The 25,008-nt window shown below is 42.3% G+C and overlaps 1 protein-coding gene across 2 annotated transcripts in view; it reads left to right on the top strand.

Moving 5' to 3' along the window:
- Positions 1–25,008, top strand: part of LOC109872604 (rho GTPase-activating protein 32) — a 212,585-nt gene that overhangs the window by 67,821 nt on the left and 119,756 nt on the right. For both annotated transcript variants that reach the window (XM_031807802.1, XM_020463896.2), the window contains exon 2: positions 8,904–9,005. In XM_031807802.1, the coding sequence (XP_031663662.1) occupies positions 8,929–9,005 (77 nt within the window). In that variant the 5' untranslated portion in view covers positions 8,904–8,928. The remainder of the gene's footprint in view (positions 1–8,903; positions 9,006–25,008) is intronic.

Below are 25,008 nucleotides of genomic sequence, written 5' to 3'. Positions count from 1 at the left end.
TTAGCAATGAGGGGGGGGGGGGTATTCTTTAAAAAATGAATAGCAGCAACAGCACCATCTAGTGGTCAGAACACAGTAATATCAGGTTGTAAGATGGGACATAAACCTAAATAAATTCTCTGAACAGGGGAAAGACAACACAGAATTCACTGGGAATACATTTATAGGATGAAGAAACAATACTCCACAGCTCTATACTACTTGTCAAACAGAGAAATCATCCAGTGTACCAGTTGTTGGGGTGGGTTGGCGTGGAGGGTCCATGGGTGGCTTTTGACCATCTCTTTGGATTCCTGATATTAGGTACTATATTCATTAATTATATTAATCAAATCAATTAAAATGGCCAATTTGGGTGCAATCAATTAGCTTAATTTCTCAGAGGTCAAATGATATTTCAACAAAATGTCGCAGGAATGCTAATCTTATCTGTTTCTAACAACCAAAACAATTTCAGAAAAATCTGAGATGGTACCCTCTTTCTTGTGAGATATTCAGAAATCGCAGGATATTCATTCTTAGTCTGTCACTTATCAGGGAGAGGCTTGTTCGAAGAAGGAACAACAGTGAAGGATCTGATGGCATCATATCATGTCTTTGCATTGCCTATCAAACACTGTAAGCCCTATGCTACAGCCATTTATTTCCATATACTGTTTAATTGGTGAGTTATCTCCCTCTCCGTGTGTTGAAATATTAAAATGTTTGAATAGCCATCTTTGAATAGCTTCAGAAACTGCAACTATTTTCTCTTCATGGCATTTTAGCCGTGCCTCCCACCTTCTATATTCATTCCACTGAATGATGGTCTGATTAGAGCAAACCGCACAACATTTTCCCAAATACTGTTTATAAGATCGCAAACACAATCTTAAGCTCTCTGAAAAGCACAAGAGGCGGTGAGTAGGCCAGAAATATACAAGAGGTTGTATGGATCAGTTTTGAGTCACTCAATTAGCCCAACCGTAGCATGATTTCCTTCTCATTAAATGGCAAACCGCGGGTATCGTAATGCAAATGTCAGGTCTGACTAATTGCCGGCTGGATAGAGGGCTAGAGTGGAGGGGAGAATTGGCTCGTCAGACATGATTAAATGCCAGGGACATCTACTGAAGATGGCAATCTCAGAGAAAATCGTTCTTATTTGAGACAGTGACTGGTGGTCATTACGAACCAGAAGTTTCTGTGCTTCAAAACACTTCTCTCTATGGGTATAGAGCTCGCCAGTTTGTAGTCCTAAAAGAACGGTAATTAGTTACCTCTGGTTCGCTCAGCCCTTCCTATGGGGGAAATTAATGTGGAAAGAATGGGGTTTTGGGATAAACGCCAAAAATAAGGTCTGAGGTTAACACAGGCTTAGGAGATCTTATAAAAAAAAATTCTATGAGATAACAGTCAGTTAACATGACCTTTATGAATTCTGAATTCTGTGCTTGTTTTGATTACATAGAGACTTCAGAATTCACAAAAAGTGGTGTGAGCTGATCAAAGTTTATCCAATAACCCTAATAAAAAAAACATTCCTTTACCCATAGGTTTTGACCAATGAGCCATGCCGGAGTTGGTGCTTACAAAAAGATGCCTTTACTATTGCTCTGCATAGGCCTGCTGTGTTAGCAGGGACGTCAACTAAAGATGACAACATCAGAGATAAAGTTGCTGTTTACTTGAGACCAGAGGTAATTGCATCAGAATCAGATGGTTTCTACGTTTTCTAACACTTCTTTCCCTATGAATATAGGCCTACTGTATTACCAGGGATGTCAACTAAATATCATCTGACACAGTTCTTTCTCAATCCCTGTGAATATACTGTATTACGTTCTTTCAACTGAGGGGATCATTCAAGTTTTGATTTTGATTTTCCTGAAGAGTAACTAGTGTGCCTTCGCGTGGCCACTGCATATTTAATGATCCAAATTGCAATGTACTCCCAAACTCATCTGCAGAGATTTGAATTTCTTTGATCCCATTCTTCGATGTGGTGTTAATCCAGACATCCAGTGTGTATTGAGATTCTGTGTCCATGCAATGGGTTGCTGTCGGAGGAGCAGATTCACTGTCCTCCGGCAAGGTCGTTTACTTTATGGGGATTCTGCTGCGTCAGGTATTCGTGTGAAGCCCAGTCCGCTTGGCCCCTCGCTGCCTGCCTGCCTCACTGGCGCACACACACAAGCAAACACACACACACACACACACACACTGACACATTTTCTGTCATGCACATCACATCCATTCTTACACACACAATCCTTTTGATAATATAAATGTTCTATGTGACACATGCATTCTCTCCATCACATTGACACACACATACATTCTCAGTTTTGGTCTCTCTATCACACACATACTATACATTTTAGTAATTTAGCAGATGCTCTTATCCAGAGCGGCTTTAAAGGAGTAATTAGGGTTAGGTGCTTTGCACAAGGCACATCAACATATGTTTTACCTAGACGGCTCCAGGATTCAAATTAGCGACCTTTCTACACAATGTTATTTTCTACACAGAATATCATTCAAAATGATTGCCTGATGATGATCTGAACAGTGGTATGCATTCATGGATGCCATGGGAAGCAAGGTTCCCTCCCAACAAAAACATGTATAATATTTTATTTGTCATCTGTGTTTCATAATTTTCCTTCAAGTCGCAAGAGGCTGAATATATCTCACTGGAGAACACATCCGAGCGAACGAAACAGCGCCCCCTCTGTCTCTATGTGTAGCCCATCTATCTGAAGCTGTCTGTAGTGTTGAATGCAAGGAAAGCCAGCGAGCATTTGGCATCCCTTGATAAAAAACTAAGTATAAAAAAAATAGGCAATCAGTGTTGATCTAAACTGAGTGAACACAACTGTGAATGGTCCTGGCTCACCAAGAAAGCGTCAAGGGAAACCAGTTTGGATTTGGCTTCAAACCAATTACATCAAAAGCAAAACGTAATTGACAGAAACACCATGAATTGTTTTAATCTTGTTGTGTCGTCTTCCGGTGGCTAGATGGCTAAAATTGTCCCTTTCCTAAATTAGCCATGGATTGAGAGAGGGATTTAAACTTGTCGTTTTTCTTCATTCTCCGTACTGGCCATTATAACAGGGATACTGATCCAACCATAACTTCATACATTGTGCCCCTGGCCTGAGAGGATGGAAGTTCAATATGTAGTGGGCTAATGTTATCTAGCTGGCTCATCGTTGCCCATGAAAGGAAGTTAGGCTAGCGAGCAAGCAATTTAGCAATTTAGCCAGGTAGCCTAGGACAACAAAAACTAAAAGCGTTTACTGTATGACAGTTATAGACCGTTTCGTCAACATGAAAGAGAGGAGGATGGCATTGGCGTTTCTTTACAACTAGGGTCAGCCTAGTTTTTCTACTTGCACGAACACACCCCCCCCCCCCCCCACACACACACACACACACACACACACACACACACACACGTGCATCAGAACCAAGGAAAGCCACATATTTAGCTTATGTTGATTGGACTAAATTATGTTTGGTATCTTTTAATTATCACTGTATTAGACTAAGCATAGGTGATTTTGATTATGTATACAGTGCATTCAGAACGTATTCAGACTCCTTTTCCCACATTTTGTTACGTTACAGCCTTACTCTAAAATGGATTCAATAGTTTTTTTCCCCGCTCATCAATCGACACACTATCCAATAATGTCAAAGTTTTTGCAAATGTATTACTAATGAAAACTGAAATCACATTTACATAAGTATTCAGACCCTTTACTCAGTACTTTTTGCTGAAGCACCTTTGGCAGCGATTACAGCCTTGAGTCTTCTTGGGTAGGATGCTACAAGCTAGGCACACCTGTATTATGGGAGTTTCTCCCATTCTTCTCGGCAGATCCTCTCAAGAACTGTCAGGTTGGATGGGGAGCGTCGCTGCACGTCTATTTTCAGGTCTCTCCAGAGATATTCGATCTGGTTCAAGACTGGGCTCTGGCTGGGCCCCTCAAGGACATTGAGACTTCTCCCAAAGCCACTCCTGCTTTGTCTTGGCTATGTGCTTAGGGTCGCTGTCCTGTTGGAAGGTGGAGCAGGTTTTCATCAAAGTTTCTCTGTACTTTGCTTCATTCATTTTTCCCTCGATCCTGACTAGTCTCCCAGTCCATGCCGCTGAAAACTATCCCCACAGCATGATGCTGCAACCACCATGCTTCAACCGTAGGGATGGTGCCAGGTTTCCACCAGACGTGATGCTTTGCAGTCAGGCCAAAGAGTTCAATCTTGGTTTCATCAGACTAGAGAATCTTGTTTCTCATGGTCAGAGTCCTTTAGGTGCCTTTTGGCAAACTCCAAGTGGGCTGTCATGTGCCTTTTACTGAGAAGTGGCTTCCATCTGGCCACTCTACCATAAAGGCCTGATTGGCTGAGTGCTGCAGAGATTGTTGTCCTTTTGGAAGGTTCTCCCATCACCACAGAGGAACTCTGGAGCTCTGTCAGTGACCCATCGGGTTCTTGGTCACATCCCTGACCAAGGCCCTTCTCCCCAACTCTAAGAAGATTCTTGGTGGTTCCAAACTTGTTCCGTTTTAGAATTATGGAGGTCGCTGTGTTCTTCGGGACTTTCAATGCTGCAAAACTTTTTTGGTACCCTTCCCCAGATCTGTGCCTCGACACAATCCTCTTTCGGAGATCTACGGACAATTCCTTCAACCTCATGGCTTGGTTTTTTCTCTGACATGCACTGTCAACTGTGAGACCTCATCGACAGGTGTGTCCCTTTCCAAATCATATCCAGTCAATTGACTTTACCACAAGTGGACTCAATCAATCTGTAGAAATGGAAACATGTTTTATAAATTAGCAAACATTTCTAAAAACCTATTTTCGCTTTGTCATTATGGGGTATTGTGTGTAGATTGAGGATTTTGTATTTATTCCATTTCAGAGTAAGGCTGTAAGGTAACAAAATGTGGAAAAAGTCAACGGGTCTGAATACTTTCCGAAGGCACTGTAGCTGATATTTATAAAACAGTTTTTGCTTTGTCATTATGGGGTATTGTGTGTAGATTTATGAGAAATTTTTATTTAATACATTTTAGAATAAGGCTGTAATGTAACATGTGGAAAATGTCAAGGGGTCTGAATACTTTACCGAATTCACTGTAAATATTTAAGTTGAAATTATTCTGGGGTAGTTGAGGTAGCTCCTGTTTTCTTTGCGACTTGCTGTAATTCTCCTTGGTTCTAAACCAATAGTTGGTTAGTAGTCTGAGCATTTCTTAAACATTATCTATGCTGAAGGTCATGTAACTGTTTGTCTCATGCAATATGCTTTGCTGACTTCACCGGACAGATGTTTCTCTCCGGTTTTGGGATGAAACAAAGGTGTGGTTGAATTTTTCTGCCACTGTGTTTTCTTATTGTCTCGGGCAAGGCATTGGCAAGGCATATGAACTAACAGGTTATAGAGCAAACAACGCAATTATCACAACAAAGGTTGCAATATGGCCTTTTTTTCTGGTTTCCTCAGTGATTTTACTCACTTACCGCTACTGCTTTCCAACTTCCCAATACCTTTTGAAGCGTTTGTCACTTCAAACCATAGTTCCTTCTGTCAAAAGTACTGTCACACTGATTTGTAATAGACTGTCATAGCCCAAATGTAAAAAGTAAACATTGGCCATTGATTACATTACATCACCTTTTTCAGATGATATCAAAATGGGGTTGCGGGCCAAAAAAGTTTGGGAACCCCTGCCATAAACGGACTATTAACTCGACGACCTTCCTGCAAATGGTATCGGAGCACGAGCTCTCGAACCAACAGACTACGAGACAGCTTCTACCCCCAAGCCATAACACTACTGAATAGCCACAAGAAAGCTAAATAGTTAATTAAATGGCACTAACCCTATCTTTGACGAGTCGCGGTTTTGTCTCACCAGGGGTGATAGTCAGATTTGCGTTTATTGTCGTAGGAATGAGCATTACATCTGGAGTGGGATCGATTTGGAGGTGGAGGGTCCGTCATGGTCTGGGGCGGTGTGTCACAGCATCATCGGACTGAGCTTGTCATTGCAGGCAATCTCAATGCTGTGCGTTACAGGGAAGACATCCTCCTCCCTCATGTGCTACCCTTCCTGCAGGCTCATCCTGACATGACCCTCCAGCATGACAATGCCACCAGCCATACTGCTCGTCCTGTGCGTGATTTCTTGCAAAGCAGGAATGTCAGTGTTCTGCCATGGCCAGCGAAGAGCCCGGATCGCAATTCTATTGAGCACGTCTGGGACCTGTTGGATCGGAGGGTGAGGGCTAGGGCCATTCCTCCCCCAGAAATGTTCGGGAACTCGCAAGTGCCTTGGTGGAAGAATGGGGTAACATCTCACAGCAAGAACTGGCAAATCTGGTGCAGTCCATGAGGAGATTTACTGTAGTGGCCACAAGCTGCATTGACTGTTACTTTTGATTTTGACCCCCCCCCCTTTGTTCAGGGACACATTATTCCATTTCTGTTAGTCACATGTCTGTGGAACTTGTTCAGTTTATGGCTCAGTTGTTGAATCTTGTTATGTTCATACAAATATTTACACATGTTAAGTTTTCTGAAAATAAATGCAGTTGACAGTGAGAGAACGTTTCTCTTTTTGCTGAGTTTCGCTCCATTGTGTATTTTATTACTTGTGTTACTGTTTTTCATTTGATTATTTCTTTAGCTCTGCATTAATGGGAGGGCTTGTAAGCAATCATTTCTCGGTCAAGTTGACATCCTTTGTGTTCTCGCTTGTGACAACACTCAGTCAATCACTCTCTCTCTCGCACGCACACTAATAAAAATGAGAGTAGAGAAAACGAGAGGCATCACGACTGTCACTGGGCGTGTGTAATTGAACGGCATTTGCAAGAAACAGCCTGTATTCTATTTTGTAGGCACTGATATCGATTCATGAAAACATAGCTAATTACATCTGTAGGAAATTCACTACGGTTTCTGAGTAAAACATTTTCAGGTTCATTAGGATTGTTTCACTCAATACATGTTTGTTTTTTTTCTTGTAAAAATATCATCGTTTACATTTTTATTTCCATATCAGGGTTTTCGTTAGCCGATGAAAGCTGGCTTTTGGTCAAAAAAATTATAATTGAAAAGGCGATTTTTAAATATAATTAGCACTGGCCAATTGTTCTAGAGAAGAAATAATGCATTTTAGCCTCGTAATTGATGGAATTACCAGTCGTCTTAAATATACTGAACTGAAATATGAACGCAAAATGCAATTTCAAAGATTTTATTGATAAATAAAAAATTTACGCACTAATCTATGTATTTCACATGACTGGGCAAGGGTGCAGCTATGGGTGGGCCTGGGAGGGCATAGGTCCACCCACTTGGCAGCCAGGCTGACACGCTGGGGAGCCAGGCCCAGCCAATCAAAATTTGTTTTCCCCTACAAAAGGCCTTTATTACACACCGAAATATACTCGCCTTAAAGTGGCCTTTTTATTGTCCACAGCACAAGGTGTGGTTGAATTTATTCTGCCACTGTCTTATTGTCTCGGTAAGGCAACTGTCCGAGAGTCTGTTTGGAATAGGCTATTTCTTTCTCGACAAGCTGACCAATAGAATAGGTAAACTTTTAAACAATGGGGGATAGTAGATTGACATAAGCTAGTGCTTTTGCTGCTCGTTACTTGTCTTGTTGGCTGAGGAAAAGTACATGTGGACAGTTATTCTATCTTCAGAATTTGGTAAGAAGGACCGGACATCGTTGCGTCCTCTACTTGCATGTTCTGTTAATACGAATGACCATATTCTAAATGTGATTTGTATGCTCTAGTCGGCTGGCCCTCGCTACATATTCGTCGCCAGACCCACTGGCTCCAGGTCATCTACAAGTCCATGCTAGGTAAAGCTCCGCCTTATCTCAGCTCACTGGTCACGATGGCAACACCCATCCGTAGCACGCGCTCCAGCAGGTGTATCTCACTGATCATCCCTAAAGCCAACACCTCATTTGGCCGCCTTTCGTTCCAGTACTCTGCTGCCTGTGACTGGAACGAATTGCAAAAATCGCTGAAGTTGGAGACTTTTATCTCCCTCACCAACTTCAAACATCAGCTATCTGAGCGGCTAACCGATCGCTGCAGCTGTACATAGTCTATTGGTAAATAGCCCACCCTTTCTCACCTACCTCATCCCCATACTGTTTTTATTTATTTACTTTTCTGCTCTTTTGCACACCAATATCTCTACCTGTACATGACCATCTGATCATTCATCACTCCAGTGTTAATCTGCAAAATTGTAATTATTTGCCTACCTCCTCATGCCTTTTGCACACATTGTATATAGACTCCCCCTTTGGTTTCTACTTTGGTTTCTACTGTGTTATTGACTTGTTAATTGTTTACTCCATGTGTAACTCTTTGTTGTCTGCTCACACTGCTATGCTTTATCTTGGCCAGGTCGCAGTTGCAAATGAGAACTTGTTCTCAACTAGTCTACCTGGTTAAATAAAGGTGAAATAAAAATATTTTTATTTTTTATTTTTATATCATTCTAACCACCGTGGGTGGACACCCTAATTAGGTTACACACCCAATGCAAATGGGTCCTTGTCAGGTAAATTAAAATACTGCTTTTTAAAATGTCTGGTGCCACAATTTCCTAACAGAAAACCTGCTCCATAGCTATCTATTGTAACTTGTTGGAGTTGCTCTTCCAGAATAGCGGGGGTTAAATGGATTTCATCTGCTGCTTTCTGGATATAATCCCCAGGCTACAAACACACACACAACAGCTTCTCTTTCTCTCTCCTCTTCTCTTCTCTTTGTCCCTTGTCAATCTTCAACATTACCTTCCTCTTCACACCATCTCTCTCCCTCCCCTCTCTCTTCACCTTCCTCTCCACATTCTCCTCCCTCTCTGGCAGGCTACTCCTGCAGTGAGCCAGTATCATGGAGGCAGCATTGGGGAGTGCAGCTCTAGGACTGCTCGGAGCCACGGCAGCAGCCAGCCATGACATCTCTGACAGGTAAGACCTAGCGTCATAGCACACACTCACCTCTACTACTCTAGTCGGTCCCATAGCTGTCTGGCCAGGGGAAGCTTTTCAAACCCCACTCTAGTTTTATAGCAGGTGGAGCTGTATCTGTTTCTGTTTGTTCAGTAAGAGTACAAGCGTGTGTGTCCGTACAGTTACAGCATGCAAATAGCTGTGTAATATGTTAGTTGTCTACAATAAGATTTTTGGTGTTTGTGTTTTATTACAATGTTGAACACGTGTATGGCTGTGACTGTGTGTGTTGTGTCGGGGTGTCTAACTGAGAGGGCCCTACACGAGTTTGTTTGTATGTGTGTGTCTGCGCTACCTCGTGTGTGGCTTGGCTGGCTCCTCACTTTAAATGCTTCAAGGATAAATTACACCAGTGTGAGCACAGGCAGGGGGAGGCAGTGGCAGACGTGCCTGAGTGATGTAGGTTAGGTTAAGGGGGTGCGTTCGCAATCATAAATTTCCTTACTGTGCCATCAGGCTGACTGGCTTTCCAGAGTCACTGATGCTGTATGCAGTGCAGCCATTACGGACCATCACTGCTGGGAACCCTTGTTCATATTTCCTTAATGACAGAGCTAGCATGCTACAGCATTACCTCCTCTGCTCTTTTGGCTAATATATCAGCTTTCAGCTATGTCATCTATCAGCTTCAGCTGGACCAATTCCCACACAAAAGCATAGGATAGCATAAGCTACACATTCCAACCCAGTCAATGTAGCATACGCACATACTGTAGGGTAGTGTAAGAAGGCATTCACAGTTTTTCAGAGCCTATTATAGAGCCATACTAGGGCTGGGCGGCATACCGTATTTTACTATATACAGGTATTGATGCACAGACCGGTTTGGGTTTTTACTCTACCTTCTATAACGGTATTTGAATGTTTGGTTTATTAAATGTGATATTCCATGTGTAACGTCAATTTCTATAGTTTACACTGCTACTTGAGTCATCCCTCTCCACTCTCTCCTCATGCCGCTTTCCACACAGACCTAGTCCTGCCCGTCACTCGAGCGCAATTGTTGTTGCTTGACCACGAGACACTTGCATTCAATCTGCATGGTCAATGCAGCACATGCAGCAATGTTGATGAGTGTTTCCACTTTGCTTCTTAATATGAATCCACATTTTTTTTGTGTTTCTTACATCTGCAACAGCTAGTTTCTTTACTTAGCAAGTTTTAGCTAAGTCATGTTAGCTGCTAATGCTAATTAGTTGGCAAGCTAGCTAAAAAAATGTACTGAGTCAGAGCAAACGTAGATAGCTAATACAGCCTGAAAAAAGTGCTGGTGTAGGCCTAAATCAGCATGTTTGTGCAACAGTATCATCTAAATCAATAGGCAAAGCATGAATATGTTGGCTACATGAAAAAAACATGTCAATGTGGCCAAAAATTATAGGGTCCCCTAGGAAACACTGACCATCACTTTGGTTCCTACCCTGTCACAAAAATGTATCCCTGACATTTTCATGTCAAACAACACTGTATTCAAAGTGCCTACTATTATTTATATTCTAACTATAGAGTTAGAATAAACATATTTCCATGATTCCAACAGTTCAACCAGGTGTTTTGATCTAAATCACAAGTAAAATTGCAATTGCAACATTTGGTTAAAAATAAGGCAAGAAAATGTGCCAATATCGTGCAGCCCTTTGTGGCAGTGTGGAAATTCTCAAATGAGGGCAGGAAATGCAGAAATGGAGAATTTGTTATTCAAAAATATAAAATGCTGTCAAATTTGAAAAATACTGGGATATGATAGTTTTGCAATTATCACCCAGCTCTAGCACACACACACTCACTCACTCACTCTCTCACTCATTAATCTTCCTTTAAAACTTCTTAAGGCTAGGGGGCAGTGTTTGGATGAATGATGTGCCCAAAGTAAACTGCCTGTTACTCAGGCCCAGAAGCTAGGAAATGCATATAAATAGTATTGGATAGAAAACACACAAGTTTCCAAAACTGTTAAAATTATGTCTGAGTATAACAGAAATGATATAGCAGGCGAAAACCCGGGGAGAATCTATCCGGGAATTTTTTTGTTGTTGAGGTGACACCATTTAAAATGGGAATATCTCCCAGATTGCAGTTCCTAGGGCTTCCAGTAGATGTCAATCGTCTTTAGAAAGAGTATCAGGCTTGTTTTTTGAAAAATGAGCTGGCTCCCATTTTGCCTGTAGTATTGTGGTGCATGTGGATGAGAGGTTTATTGGTAACTTTTGGGATTCATTTGTATGCATTTTCAACGAGGGAAACTGGTGGATTACGGAGTCAAGCATGCCAACTTAACTGACTTTTTTGGGGATATAAAGGACTTCATCGAACAAAAGGACCATTTGTTATGTAGCTGGGACCCTTGGGATTGCAAACAGAGGAAGATCTTCAAAGGTAAGTGATTCATTTTATCGCTATTTCTGACTTTTGTGACGCCTCTGCATTTTTTGTACGCGGGGTGCTGTCCTCAGATAATCGCATGGTGTGCTTTCGCCGTAAAGCGTTTTTGAAATCTGACAAAGCGGCTGGATTAACAAGAAGTTAACAATTTAAACGATGTAAGACACTTGTATTTTCATGAATGTTTAATATTACAAATGTTGTATTTTGAATTTCACCGGATGTTGGCTTGCGTCCCACCTAGCCCAAAGAGGTTTTAAGCAAGATGTTTTTGGAGGGCTTGTTTTCTCTGAGCAGAGCCATGCTGCTAGCTAGATGGTAAAGCACATCCACAACTCTACTGCTGCTGAGCAGAGGAGAGGAAGCACCATTGAGATGTCGGACTGGTGTGTCTCCCATCACCCACTCCTCTGCCTGCCTTTGACAGACACACGTGATGCACAATGTGCTCCCCAGTCATCCAGCCAGTCACTGCCTGGCTGCATGCTTTACATTGTGACACTCATCCCCTCTCTCTACCTTCCCTTTCAGATACTCAGCTGGCTCCCTTTCTCATCAAACCAGACCTTTTCATAGGATGACCCCGCTATCTCCCTGCTACACTGGCCTGTGTGTGTGTGGCTATTGATTGTTAAGCCGTCAGCATCAGGGGTTGGAACTGGTTCAGAGAACAGAACAGACAAAATAGAGACATTTTTGCCTGTGTGTGTAGGCTACCTGCCCCTCCCCTCCCTCCGAAGCTTAGTCTATTGTAGCTACTGACGTTACAAGCATGATAGAATTAGGGGGAGAGATTTTTAATAAGAATGGATTAACTTTTTCAATGCTAGTTAAGGATACGATAGGTAACGTTTCACATTAACTACAAAAAAGGTAAGATCTGTTTTTATTTGAATTAGGGAGCCGCTCTGCACACACACAAGCTTGTTCGCTAGCTAGCGAACCCTGGTCTAGCTCCAGCTGAGAGTATGTGGCATGGAACTGAGTCAAGATCAAGGGCTAGTTCTGGTCCAACGTTATTTAAGCCAAATCTCTGAAGTTTAAAGTTCCTTCATAGAAGTGGCTCCTCCGTAGGTACAATTCAGATAATGCATGTCATAACAAGATGCCCAGCGCTCTCCTCACCAACAAAATGTTCAGTCATATCTCTACACTTGTCTGTCCAATGCATGTACATAGCTTGCCCACCCCATATCAAGCTGCTCTATCCATTGGTGAAGTAGCTAAATGTAAAATATATACAGTGCCTTGCGAAAGTATTCGGCCCCCTTGAACTTTGCGACCTTTTGCCACATTTCAGGCTTCAAACATAAAGATATAAAACTATTTTTTTGTGAAGAATCAACAAGTGGGACACAATCATGAAGTGGAACGACATTTATTGGATATTTCAAACTTTTTTAACAAATCAAAAACTGAAAAATTGGGCGTGCAAAATTATTCAGCCCCTTTACTTTCAGTGCAGCAAACTCTCTCTCCAGAAGTTCAGTGAGGATCTCTGATGTTGACCTAAATGACTAATGATGATAAATACAATCCACCTGTGTGTAATCAAGTCTCCATATAAATGCACCTGCACTGTGATAGTCTCAGAGGTCCGTTAAAAGCGCAGAGAGCATCATGAAGAACAAGGAACACACCAGGCAGGTCCGAGATACTGTTGTGAAGAAGTTTAAAGCAGTAGTGGGTAGTACATGGGTATTTGGTGAAAAAACGGATGGCACTGTGATAGACTGCATCCAATTTGTTGATTAGAGTGTTGGAGGCTATTTTGTAAATGACAGCACCAAAGTCGGATCGGTAGGATGGTCAGTTTTACGACGGTATATTTGGCAGCATGATTTGTTTTGTTTTGCGAAATAGGAAGCCTATTTTAGATTTAATTTTGGATTGTCGATGCTTAACCTGTCGAGCGGAACCCCCCCCCCCCGCAACAGCCAGTGAAAGTGCAGGGCGCCAAATTCAAAACAACAAAAATATCATAATTAAAATTCCTCAAGCATACAAGTATTTTACACGATTTTAAAGATACAATTCTCGTTAATCCAGCCACAGTGTCTGATTTCATAAAGGATTTACAGCGAAAGCACCACAAACGATTATGTTGGGTCACCACCAAGCCTCAGAAAAACACAGCCATTTTTTCCAGCCAAAGAGAGTCACAAAAAGCAGAAATGGAGAAAATTAATCACTAACCTTTGATCTTCATCAGATGACATTCATAGGACTTCATGTTACACAATACATGTATGTTTTGTTTGATAAAGTTCATATTTATATTTTAACCTGTTGCGTCGAGCCATCCGGGATCGTGAATACAGCCTCAAGCTCATTACCATAACGCAACGTTAACTATTCATGAAAATCGCAAATGAAATGAAATTAATATGCTAGCTCTCAAGCTTAGCCTTTTGTTAACACTGTCATCTCAGATTTTCAAAATATGCTTCTCAACCATAGGAAAACAATCATTTGTGTAACAGTAGCTAGCTAGCGTAGCATTTAGTGTTAGCATTTAGTGTTAGCATTAGCGTTAGCATTAGCAGGCAACATTCTCACAAAAACCAGAATCATTCAAATAAAATCATTACCTTTTGAAGAACTTCAGATGTTTTCAATGAGGAGACTCTCAGTTAGATAGCAAATGTTCCGTTTTTCCTGAAAGATTTGTTTAGGAGAAATTGCTCCGTTTGGTGCGTCACGTTTGGTGCGTCACGTTTTTCCAAATTAACTCCATAATATCGACTGAAACATGGCAAACGTTGTTTAGAACCAATCCTCAAGGTGTTTTTCACATATCTCTTGGATGATATATCGTTCGTGGAAGTATGCTTTCCCCTCTGAATCCCAGGAGAAAATGCCTGCGGCTGAAGATTACGCACCAATTTACACAAAGGCCACCGGGCGGACCCGTGGTAAATGTAGTCTCTTATGGCCAATCTTCCAATGATATGCCTACAAATACGTCACAATGCTGCAGACACCTTGGAGAAACGATAGGAAGGGCAGGCTCATTCCCGGCGCATTCACAGCCATATATGGAGACAATAGAAAACAGAGCTTCGAAAATCCCTGCCCATTTCCTGGTTAAAGTATGATCTTGGTTTCGCCTGTAGCATGAGTTCTGTGGCACTCACAGATAATATCTTAGCAGTTTTGGAAACCTTAGTGTTTTCTTTCCAAAGCTGCCAATTATATGCATAGTCGAGCATCTTTTCGTGACAAAATATTGCGCTTAAAACGGGCACGTTTTTTTAATCCATAAATTAAAAGAGCGCCCCCTATATCCAAGAAGTAAAAAAATCTGCGTTTACATTGGCGCGTTACGTTCAGTAGTTCTCAAAAACACCAGCAGTCCCCTGTGTAACAATTTTTAGTTTTACTTTCCTGACCTTTTTGTCAGTACTGGGAAAGGTTTTAACCACAAGCCCGACTGGCCAGTCATTTTCAGCTGCTTGTCTTCCGTGCAACATCTGAAAAATAGCGCACTTTGTAGCGTGTACCGGTGCTCGACCAGTTGGCGAAAGCCAAATTCACCCATGACCGAGAACTGTTGATTGTCAAGGACAATGAATTCCATGGATTTTTTTGTTGTCTTTTCTTACTCTTTCAAATGACTGCTTGACTTGTTGACTGCTCGAGCCACACAGCGGACATTGTGGGCTAGGTTACGAAAGCTGTGTTGCACGTGTGTAGCGCAAAATGTTTTGTGGCGTCATTACGGCACGTACCTACATTTTATATAGGTTTGCACGTCACCTTTGACATCTGTTTTGCAGATCGACCGATACCGATCTTGGCAATTTTAGCTAGTATCGGCCGATTCCGATATGTTCCCTGATATATCGTGCATCGTATGTATGTACAGTTGAAGTTTACATACACTCAATTAGTATTTAGTAGCATTGCCTTTAAATTGTTTAACTTTGGTCAAACATTTTGGGTAGCCTTCCACAAGCTTCCCACAATAAGTTGGGTGAATTTTGGCCCATTCCTCCTGACAGAGCTGGTGTAACTGAGTCAGGTTTGTTGGCCTCCTTGCTCGCACACGCTTCTTCAGTTTTGCCCACACATTTTCTACGGGATTGAGGTCGGGGCTTGGTGATGGCCACTCCAATACCTTGACTTTGTTGTCCTTAAGCCATTATTCCACAACTTTGGAAGTATGCTTGGGGTCATTGTCCATTTGGAAGACCCATTTGTGACCAAGCTTGAACTTCCTGACTGATGTCTTGATGTTGCTTCAATATATCCACATCATTTCCTCCCTCCTGATGCCATCCATTTTGTGATGTGCACCAGACCCTCCTGCAGCAAAGCACGCCCACAACATGATGCTGCCACCCCTGTGCTTCACGGTTGGGATGGTGTTCTTCGGCTTGCAAGCCTCCCCCTTTTTCCTCCTCTTGTAATGATGGTCATTATGGCTAAACAGTTCTATTTTTGTTTCATCAGACCAGAGGACATTACTCAAAAAAGTACGATCTTTGTCCCCATGTGCAGTTGCAAACCGTAGTCTGGCTTTTTTATGGCGGTTTTGGAGCAGTTACTTCTTCCTTGCTGAGCGGCCTTTCAAGGTTATGTCGATATAGGACTCGTTTTACTGTGGATATAGATACTTTTGTACCTGTTTCCTCCAGCATCTTCACAAGGTCCTTTGCTGCTGTTGTGGGATTGATTTGCACTTTTCGCACCAAAGTACGTTCATCTCTAGGAGACAGAACGTGTCTCCTTCCTGAGCTGTATGACAGCTGCGTGGTCCAATGGTGGTTATACTTGCGTACTATTGTTTGTACAGATGAACGTGGCACCTTCAGGCGTTTTGAAATTGCTCCCAAGGATGAACCAGACTTGTGGAGTCTACAATTTCCCCATGACATCAAGCATGAAATAGGCCTTGAAATACATCCACAGGTACATGTCGAATTGACTAATTTGACTGTCAATTAGCCTATTAGAAGCTTCTCAAGCCATGACATAATTTTCTGGAATTTTCCAAGCTGTTTAAAGGCACAGTCAACTTCAGACACACTGGAATTGTGATACAGTGAAATAATCTCTGTAAACAATTGTTGGAAAAATTACTTGTCATGCACAATGTAGATGTCCTAACCGACTTGTTTTCAAACTATAGTTTTGGCAAGACATTTGTGGAGTGGTTATGTATATATATGTGTGTGTATATACAGTGGGGCAAAAAAGTATTTAGTCAGCCACCAATTGTGCAAGTTCTCCCACTTAAAAAGATGAGAGGCCTGTAATTTTCTTCATAGGTACACTTCAACTATGACTGACAAAATGAGAGAAAAAAAATCCAGAAAATCACATTGTAGGATTTTTAATGAATTTATTTGCAAATTATGGTGGAAAATCTTAAGTGGGAGAACTTGCACAATTGGTGGCTGACTAAATGCTTTTAAATTGTTTATTCATTTGCGAACATTTCTTAACCTGTTTTCGTTTTGTCATTATGTGGTATTGTGTGTAGATTGTGGTTTAAAAAAAGGTATTCATCCATTTGAAAATAAGGCTGTAACAAAATGTGGAAAAGGGGAAGAGGTCTGAATATTTTCCGAATGCACTGTATGAATTACACTGTTATAATGTTGCAGTCATTAGCTTGAATGGGGATCCGTCGACGCCCAGTGGTTCTAGTGTTAAGCACATTTTACTCCTGAAGTTTAGGCTTGCCATAACAAAGGGTTTGAATACTTATTGACTCAAGACATTTCAGCTTTCCATTTTTTGTTAATTTGTAAACATTTCTAAAAGCATAATTCCACTGACATTATGGGGTTTTGTGTGTAGATCAGTGTGTCTGTTTTCATGTGGTAGCATGGCTCTGTGAACAAAATGATATAACTGGCCAAGAAACACGCGGACAAAGTCACACTTTAGTAGCCTTGTCAATACAACCAACTTCTCTACATGTGGGCTTTGGATTAAAAGAAGACAATAAAAACAACTGTTCCCAAATGCTCTGTTTCCACCTGCCAACATGGCTGGTGAAATAGACATTCTTACCTGCCAATGACAAAGTCTACCCGTGAGTGGTGGGTGTTTAATTTCCAATGCTGATCCATGTGTGCAAGGCTGTTACACTTACCCAGAAAGACTCACAGCTGTAATCGTTGCCAAAGGTGATTCTAACATGTATTGACTCGGGGGTGTGAATAGATATTTCTGTATTTTATTTTAAATGTTTGTTTATTTTAATAAAAAAATTGAATTCAGGCTGTAACGCAACAATGTGAGTTACGCACCAAATACAAACATACACAACAGACGTACTCAAACATCTCATCTCCTCTACCAGACCTGCATGCTCACACCTCCATCCCTAGTGCCTGCATTATTGTTTGCCAAATGGCCTTAACTGGTACCAATTAGTCTCCAAAGCTATTTCAACATTTTAATAACAAAATAATTAGATTTTTATGTTTTTAATGATGGCGGTTGAATTGATTTCCAAGTTTTTTTAATATACATTTTTTCAGGATGAGTGATGAAAAGAGAATCGTCCAGCCCATTGGGTATCTCACTACACCCATATGTCATGTCTTGAAATATCCAGACAGATTGATTAAAAGTAAGTTAACATTGTAATACTTCTGACAGCCAACATCCGCCCATATGAATACTTTCTGAAGGCACTGAATGTGATGCCACGTTCAGACGCACTTACAAAGCAAACAAAGGCGACTCAATCTTCAATAGTTTAAAAACAATGTATTTTAAAAACAAAGGTAATTTCATAGGCTATGTTCCATCCATGATCAAAGTCAAACCGATCAGATTTAAATGGTAAACAAAAGAGTATAGACTAGTAGCAGCTTTCTTAGTTCCAAGTATTAGTGGTCATTTAACTAGGAAAGTCTGTTAAGAAAAAAATTCTTATTTACAATGACTGCCGACACCGGCCAAACCCAGAAGGGGAACATGTAGAAAAAAAGGGGTGTGCCCAGGAGAGAGAGACTATTGCTTTTAAATACCAATAATAACCATAATAGAAAACCAAAAATAAGAGTTCATCAACCATTCTCCATAATTCATTTTGTTATATTTAATATGTCAATATTTCCTGACTCCATTTATGCAAATCATAAACATTTATAGTGAGACTGACAGTATGGGAATTTGGCTCTAACAAGGGGGTCTACTGGAATTGTCCCCTTTCTGAGGATTACAGTCCAGAGCCCATTCAGCCCCACTACACTCTCTCTGTGTTGAGTCCAAATCCTGTATGCCTGTGCAGGGGTTGCCATGGCAGCAGCAGCTTAGCATACATTAGATATTTGCCCAACATTGCAACATAGAAGAGAGGAGAGGTAGGCAGAGCAGGTTTGTGTTCTCATTCAGTGAGAGAGACTGCCAGTACCTTTTCATCTACATCATAGTGTTGTCTAGAGCTCTTGCAGATTGATATTCTTCCCCTAGGGAAGAAAGCAGTAAGGTTCTCTCTATCCCACTGTGCTCTCAGGCACATACACACACACACACACACACACACACACACACACACACACACACACACACACACACCTCCACCTTTCTGCTTAGGACCTGCTCTTATGGTCTTTCTCCATTTCTCCAACAATGCCAAGATGGCGTAGCAGTAAGACGTCCTGTCGTGTCCCTTGTATATATCGTTTTTATATCGTTTTTTTTTCTCGTTTTTTAATTTTTCTTCATATCTTTAGAATTTTTTTTTGCTAAACCTCAGCTTCTAAATACTCTCCTGCAACCCGCCTCACCTAATGTAGCTATTTTTCCTAAAGTATTTATATTTACTTCGGATCCGGACCCCCTCAACTGAAGCTAGCCAGCTAACTACCAGCTATGCTAGCGGTCTTCAGCTAACCGGTCATCAGCTAACCTTTATTTCGGAAAGCTCTCGCCAGTTCGAACAACGCGACTCTAACCAGAGCATAACGGACCTATTTATTTTTTTTGCCCCGGATTCCCACCGCAAACGGAAAAATTTTCGGCTGGATCTTCACAACTAGCTATCTAGCTAAACTGCAAGCCCGGATGATTACTCCTGGCTAGCGTTTCCACCCACTTTCCACCACGCGACCAGTTTTGATAGCCTTTAGCCGCACCCTCATACTACTCCTTCTCTGTTCCGCGGGTGATGTGGAGGTAAACCCAGGCCCTGCATGTCCCCAGGCACCCTCATTTGTTGACTTCTGTGATCGAAAAAGCCTTGGTTTCATGCACGTCAACATCAGAAGCCTCCTCCCTAAGTTTGTTTTACTCACTGCTTTAGCACACTCTGCTAACCCTGATGTCCTTGCCGTGTCTGAATCCTGGCTCAGGAAGGCCACCAAAAATTCTGAGATTTCCATACCAAACTATAACATCTTCCGTCAAGATAGAACTGCCAAAGGGGGAGGAGTTAGCCTGTCATACTTTCCAGGTCCATACCCAAACAGTTCGAACTACTAATTTTGAAAATTACTCTCTCCAGAAATAAGTCTCTCACTGTTGCCGCCTACTACCGACCCCCCTCAGCTCCCAGCTGTGCCCTGGACACCATTTGTGAATTGATCGCCCCCCCCATCTAGCTTCAGAGTTTGTTCTGTTAGGTGACCTAAACTGGGATATGCTTAACACCCCGGCAGTCCTACAATCTAAGCTAGATGCCCTCAATCTCACACAAATCATCAAGGAACCCACCCGGTACAACCTTAAATCTGTAAACAAGGGCACCCTCATAGACGTCATCCTGACCAACTGGCCCTCCAAATACACCTCCGCTGTCTTCAACCAGGATCTCCGCGATCACTGCCTCATTGCCTGTATCCGCTACGGAGCCGCAGTCAAACGACCACCCCTCATCACTGTCAAACGCTCCCTAAAACACTTCTGTGAGCAGGCCTTTCTAATCGACCTGGCCCGGGAATCCTGGAAGGACATTGACCTCATCCCGTCAGTTGAGGATGCCTGGTCATTCTTTAAAAGTAACTTCCTCACCATTTTAGATAAGCATGCTCCGTTCAAAAAATGCAGAAATAAGAACAGATACAGCCCTTGGTTCACTCCAGACCTGACTGCCCTCGACCAGCACAAAAACATCCTGTGGCGGCATCCAGGGAAGTCAGGAACCAATACACGCAGTCAGTCAGGAAAGCTAAGGCCAGCTTCTTCAGGCAGAAGTTTGCATCCTGTAGCTCCAACTCCAAAAAGTTCTGGGACACTGAAGTCCATGGAGAACAAGAGCACCTCCTCCCAGCTGCCCACTGCACTGAGGCTAGGTAACACGGTCACCACGATAAATCCATGATTATCGAAAACTTCAACAAGCATTTCTCAACGGCTGGCCATGCCTTCCGCCTGGCTACTCCCCCCCCCCCCCCCCCCCCCCCCCCCGCAGCTACTCGCCCAAGCCTCTCCAGGTTCTCCTTTACCCAAATCCAGATAGCAGATGTTCTGAAAGAGCTGCAAAACCTGGACCCGTACAAATCAGCTGGGCTTGACAATCTGGACCCTCTATTCCTGAAACTATCTGCCGCCATTGTCGCAACCCCTATTACCAGCCTGTTCAACCTCTCTTTCATATCGTCTGAGATCCCCAAGGATTGGAAAGCTGCCGCAGTCATCCCCCTCTTCAAAGGGGGAGACACCCTGGACCCAAACTGTTATATATCCATGTTATATACCTATATCCATCCTGCCCTGCCTATCTAAGGTCTTCGAAAGCCAAGTCAACAAACAGGTCACTGACCATCTCGAATCCCACCGTACCTTCTCCGCTGTGCAATCTGGTTTCTGAGCCGGTCACGGGTGCACCTCAGCCACACTCAAGGTACTAAACGATATCATAACCGCCATCGATAAAAGACAGTACTGTGCAGCCGTCTTCATCGACCTTGCCAAGGCTTTCGACTCTGTCAATCACCATATTCTTATCGGCAGACTCAGTAGCCTCGTTTTTTCGGATGACTTCCTTGCCTGGTTCACCAATTACTTTGCAGACAGAGTTCAGTGTGTCAAATCGGAGGGCATGCTGTCCGGTCCTCTGGCAGTCTCTATGGTGGTGCCACAGGGTTCAATTCTCGGGCCGACTCTTTCCTCTGTATATATCAATGATGTTGCTCTTGCTGCGGGCGATTCCCTGATCCACCTCTACGCAGACGACACCATTCTATATACTTCCGGCCCGTCCTTGGACACTGTGCTATCTAACCTCCAAACGAGCTTCAATGCCATACAACACTCCTTCCGTGGCCTCCAACTGCTCTTAATCGCTAGTAAAACCAAATGCATGCTTTTCAACCGATCGCTGCCTGTACCCGCATGCCCGACTAGCATCACCACCCTGGATGGTTCCGACCTTGAATATGTGGACATCTATAAGTACCTAGGTGTCTGGCTAGACTAAACTCTCCTTCCAGACTCATATCAAACATCTCCAATCGAAAATCAAATCAAGAGTCGGCTTTCTATTCCGCAACAAAGCCTCCTCCACTCACGCCGCCAAACTTACCCTAGTAAAACTGACTATCCTACCGATCCTCGACTTTGGCGACGTCATCTACAAAATTGCTTCCAACACTCTACTCAGCAAACTGGATGCAGTCTATCACAGTGCCATCCGTTTTGTCACTAAAGCACCTTATACCACCCACCACTGCGACTTGTATGCTCTAGTCGGCTGGCCCTCGCTACATATTCGTCGCCAGACCCACTGGCTCCAGGTCATCTACAAGTCCATGCTAGGTAAAGCTCCGCCTTATCTCAGTTCACTGGTCACGATGGCAACACCCATCCGTACACCTGCTGGAGCGCGTGCTATCTCACTGATCATCCCTAAAGCCAACTCCTCATTTGGCCGCCTTTCGTTCCAGTACTCTGCTGCCTGTGACTGGAAATAATTGCAAAAATCGCTGAAGTTGGAGACTTTTATCTCCCTCACCAACTTCAAACATCTGCTATCTGAGCAGCTAACCGATCGCTGCAGCTGTACATAGTCTATTGGTAAATAGCCCACCCATTTTCACCTACCTCATCCCCATACTGTTTTTATTTATTTACTTTTCTGCTCTTTTGCACACCAATATCTCTACCTGTACATGACCATCTGATCATTCATCACTCCAGTGTTAATCTGCAAAATTGCAATTATTTCGCCTACCTCATGCCTTTTTGCACACAATGTATATAGACTCCCCTTTTTTTCTACTGTTATTGACTTGTTAATTGTTTACTCCATGTGTAACTCTGTTGTCTGTTCACACTGCTATGCTTTATCTTGGCCAGGTCGCAGTTGCAAATGAGAACTTGTTCTCAACTAGCCTACCTGGTTAAATAAAGGTGAAATAAAAGAATAAATACCATCTCTGTCCCTCTCTATTCCACTTTTTTTTTATCACTTTATTTATAGATTTTCACATATAACAAAAACAGTACATCCATCCATCATACCCTTCACTCCCTCCCTCCCACCCTCCCTCCAAACCATCCATCCACCAAGGCATCTATAAAGTTAAATAGGAAAGAAAATCAGAAACAGTGAACTTTTTTTTCTCCATTGTTTATGTTTCTTTCAAAATTCTTCTCAGCACCACTAGAACAGACATGTTCTACCGAAACTATGCAAGTTACACTACGTAAAAGACAACCTGGTTCCCATTTAATACGTGGAGAGCCTAAATCAAACTTTTGTCGGGACCCATGCACAGTGTACATAACCTTCTCCAGAGGCAGAGATGACATCACCTCCATAACCCACTGCATAAAGGAAGGAGGCTTTGCAGACTTCCAGTGAAAGAGGACAAGGCAGCGAGCTAGCAGCGAGGCATTTTGCATTTGCCTGATGAGTGGTAGCATTCTGGTCTAGGGGAAGTACCCCAAAAATGGCAGTGACTGGGTTGGGGCTAACAGTTGTATTACACATGTGAGTGTGCCTCAAAAATGGGGTCCCATAGGCCACTCAAAGATTGGCATGACCAAAACATTTGTCCCACAGTCGCTGGACTCAACATTTGGGTATATTTTTGCAAATCTGTCATTTGAGTAATGGAGACTGTGCAAAACCTTAAACTGAATAAGCTCATGCATTATGCAAAATAATGTATGGATACGTTAAATACTTTATTGCCATATATCATCGGGTATCTCGACACCTTTCTCTTGCCTCCCATGCAGATTTTGTATTTGCAAAGGAAGGTGGATTAATATTCTGTATTATGTCATATAATCTGGATATTGTGCCCTTCAGATAAGGGTTAAGATCTAAACACCTCTCGACTGGACACTTAGTTTGCTTGAGTGGAAATTAAGGGACATGTTTTTTGTCAAAGCTGCGAATTTGCAGGTATTTAAAGTGGGTATAGGGAATATTATGGTCAACCCTCAGAGTATCGACTGAGACAAATGTATTATCAACAAATAGGTCACAAAAAAACACCAGACCATTCCTATGCCAGAACTGGAATGCTGTGTCAATCTGTGGGTGGGAAGAGATGATTTATATGTTAATGGAGAGAAGACACTTGCTTGTTAAAGGCTAAAGTGTCTTAGGAATTGGGATCAGATTTTAAGGGAGCTCTTAACAATGAAGTTCAAAACATGGGTGCCAAGCTTCATGGACATTGGGGAGCACAGGAGAGAGACTGGAGAAGTTGGAAGGCTTGACTGTAACTCCCAAGTTGGGCCATCCCTGTTTTCAAATGAAACCGAATAAACACATTTAGAGATATTTGCTGACCGGTAGTAGTGTAAAAAAATAATGGGAAGGCCCAGCCCGCATTTCTCATTTGTTGATTTGACTTATTCCAAATGAAGTTGGAAATGTAGCTGTCCAGTTGTTTGAACATCGACTTCGGCAGAAATATTTGAATAATTTGGAATAAATACAAAAACCTGGGTAGTACAGTCATCTTAACAGAATTAATGCGACCTGTTAATGAAATGGGAAGAGACGACCACCTTGTGAAATCCTGCTTAGTGCGCTACAGGACTGTTTTGAAGTTATGTTTAAACAGAGCCTTAAATGAGCGTGTGACCTTTAAGACCTGATGTTCCACCTTAAATGGGAAATTGGCATACCCAATTCCTTCTGCTAACTGATTAATGGGGAGGAGCGCACTTTTTGTTAGGTTTAACTTATAACCAGAGGATGTCCCAAAACCTTGTAGCATGTCCAAGTGAGAGGGTATAGGCTCCACAGGGTTAGAGATGTATAAAACATTGTCTGCATATAAGGACACCTTGTGAGTTATGTTGACCCTTAATATTCCCTTAATCCTCTCCTTCGCCCGCAGGGCAATAGCAAGAGTCTCAATAGCCATATCAAATAGGAAAGGGGGGAAACAGCAACCCTGCCTGCCCCCCCCTGTGGAGAGAGAATCAAGAGAGATGACAACCTCTGGCTGTAGAGGATAAAGAACATTACATTAAATAGCCGGTGCATATTATAGAAAGATTGCCTACCTGAGAGATATATGATTTTGGTCAGAGTTAATTATATTATGCATCACTGTCTCTAAACGGCACGAGAAGACCTTAGTGAGAATTTTATAATCACAGCCCAAAAGGCTTTTAGGGTGGTATGAGCCACAGTCTAGGTGATTCT

This window comes from Oncorhynchus kisutch, linkage group LG28 (genome assembly GCF_002021735.2).
Source record: "Oncorhynchus kisutch isolate 150728-3 linkage group LG28, Okis_V2, whole genome shotgun sequence".
NCBI classification, from domain to species: domain Eukaryota; kingdom Metazoa; phylum Chordata; class Actinopteri; order Salmoniformes; family Salmonidae; genus Oncorhynchus; species Oncorhynchus kisutch.
This window is presented reverse-complemented; position numbering and strand designations above follow the sequence as displayed.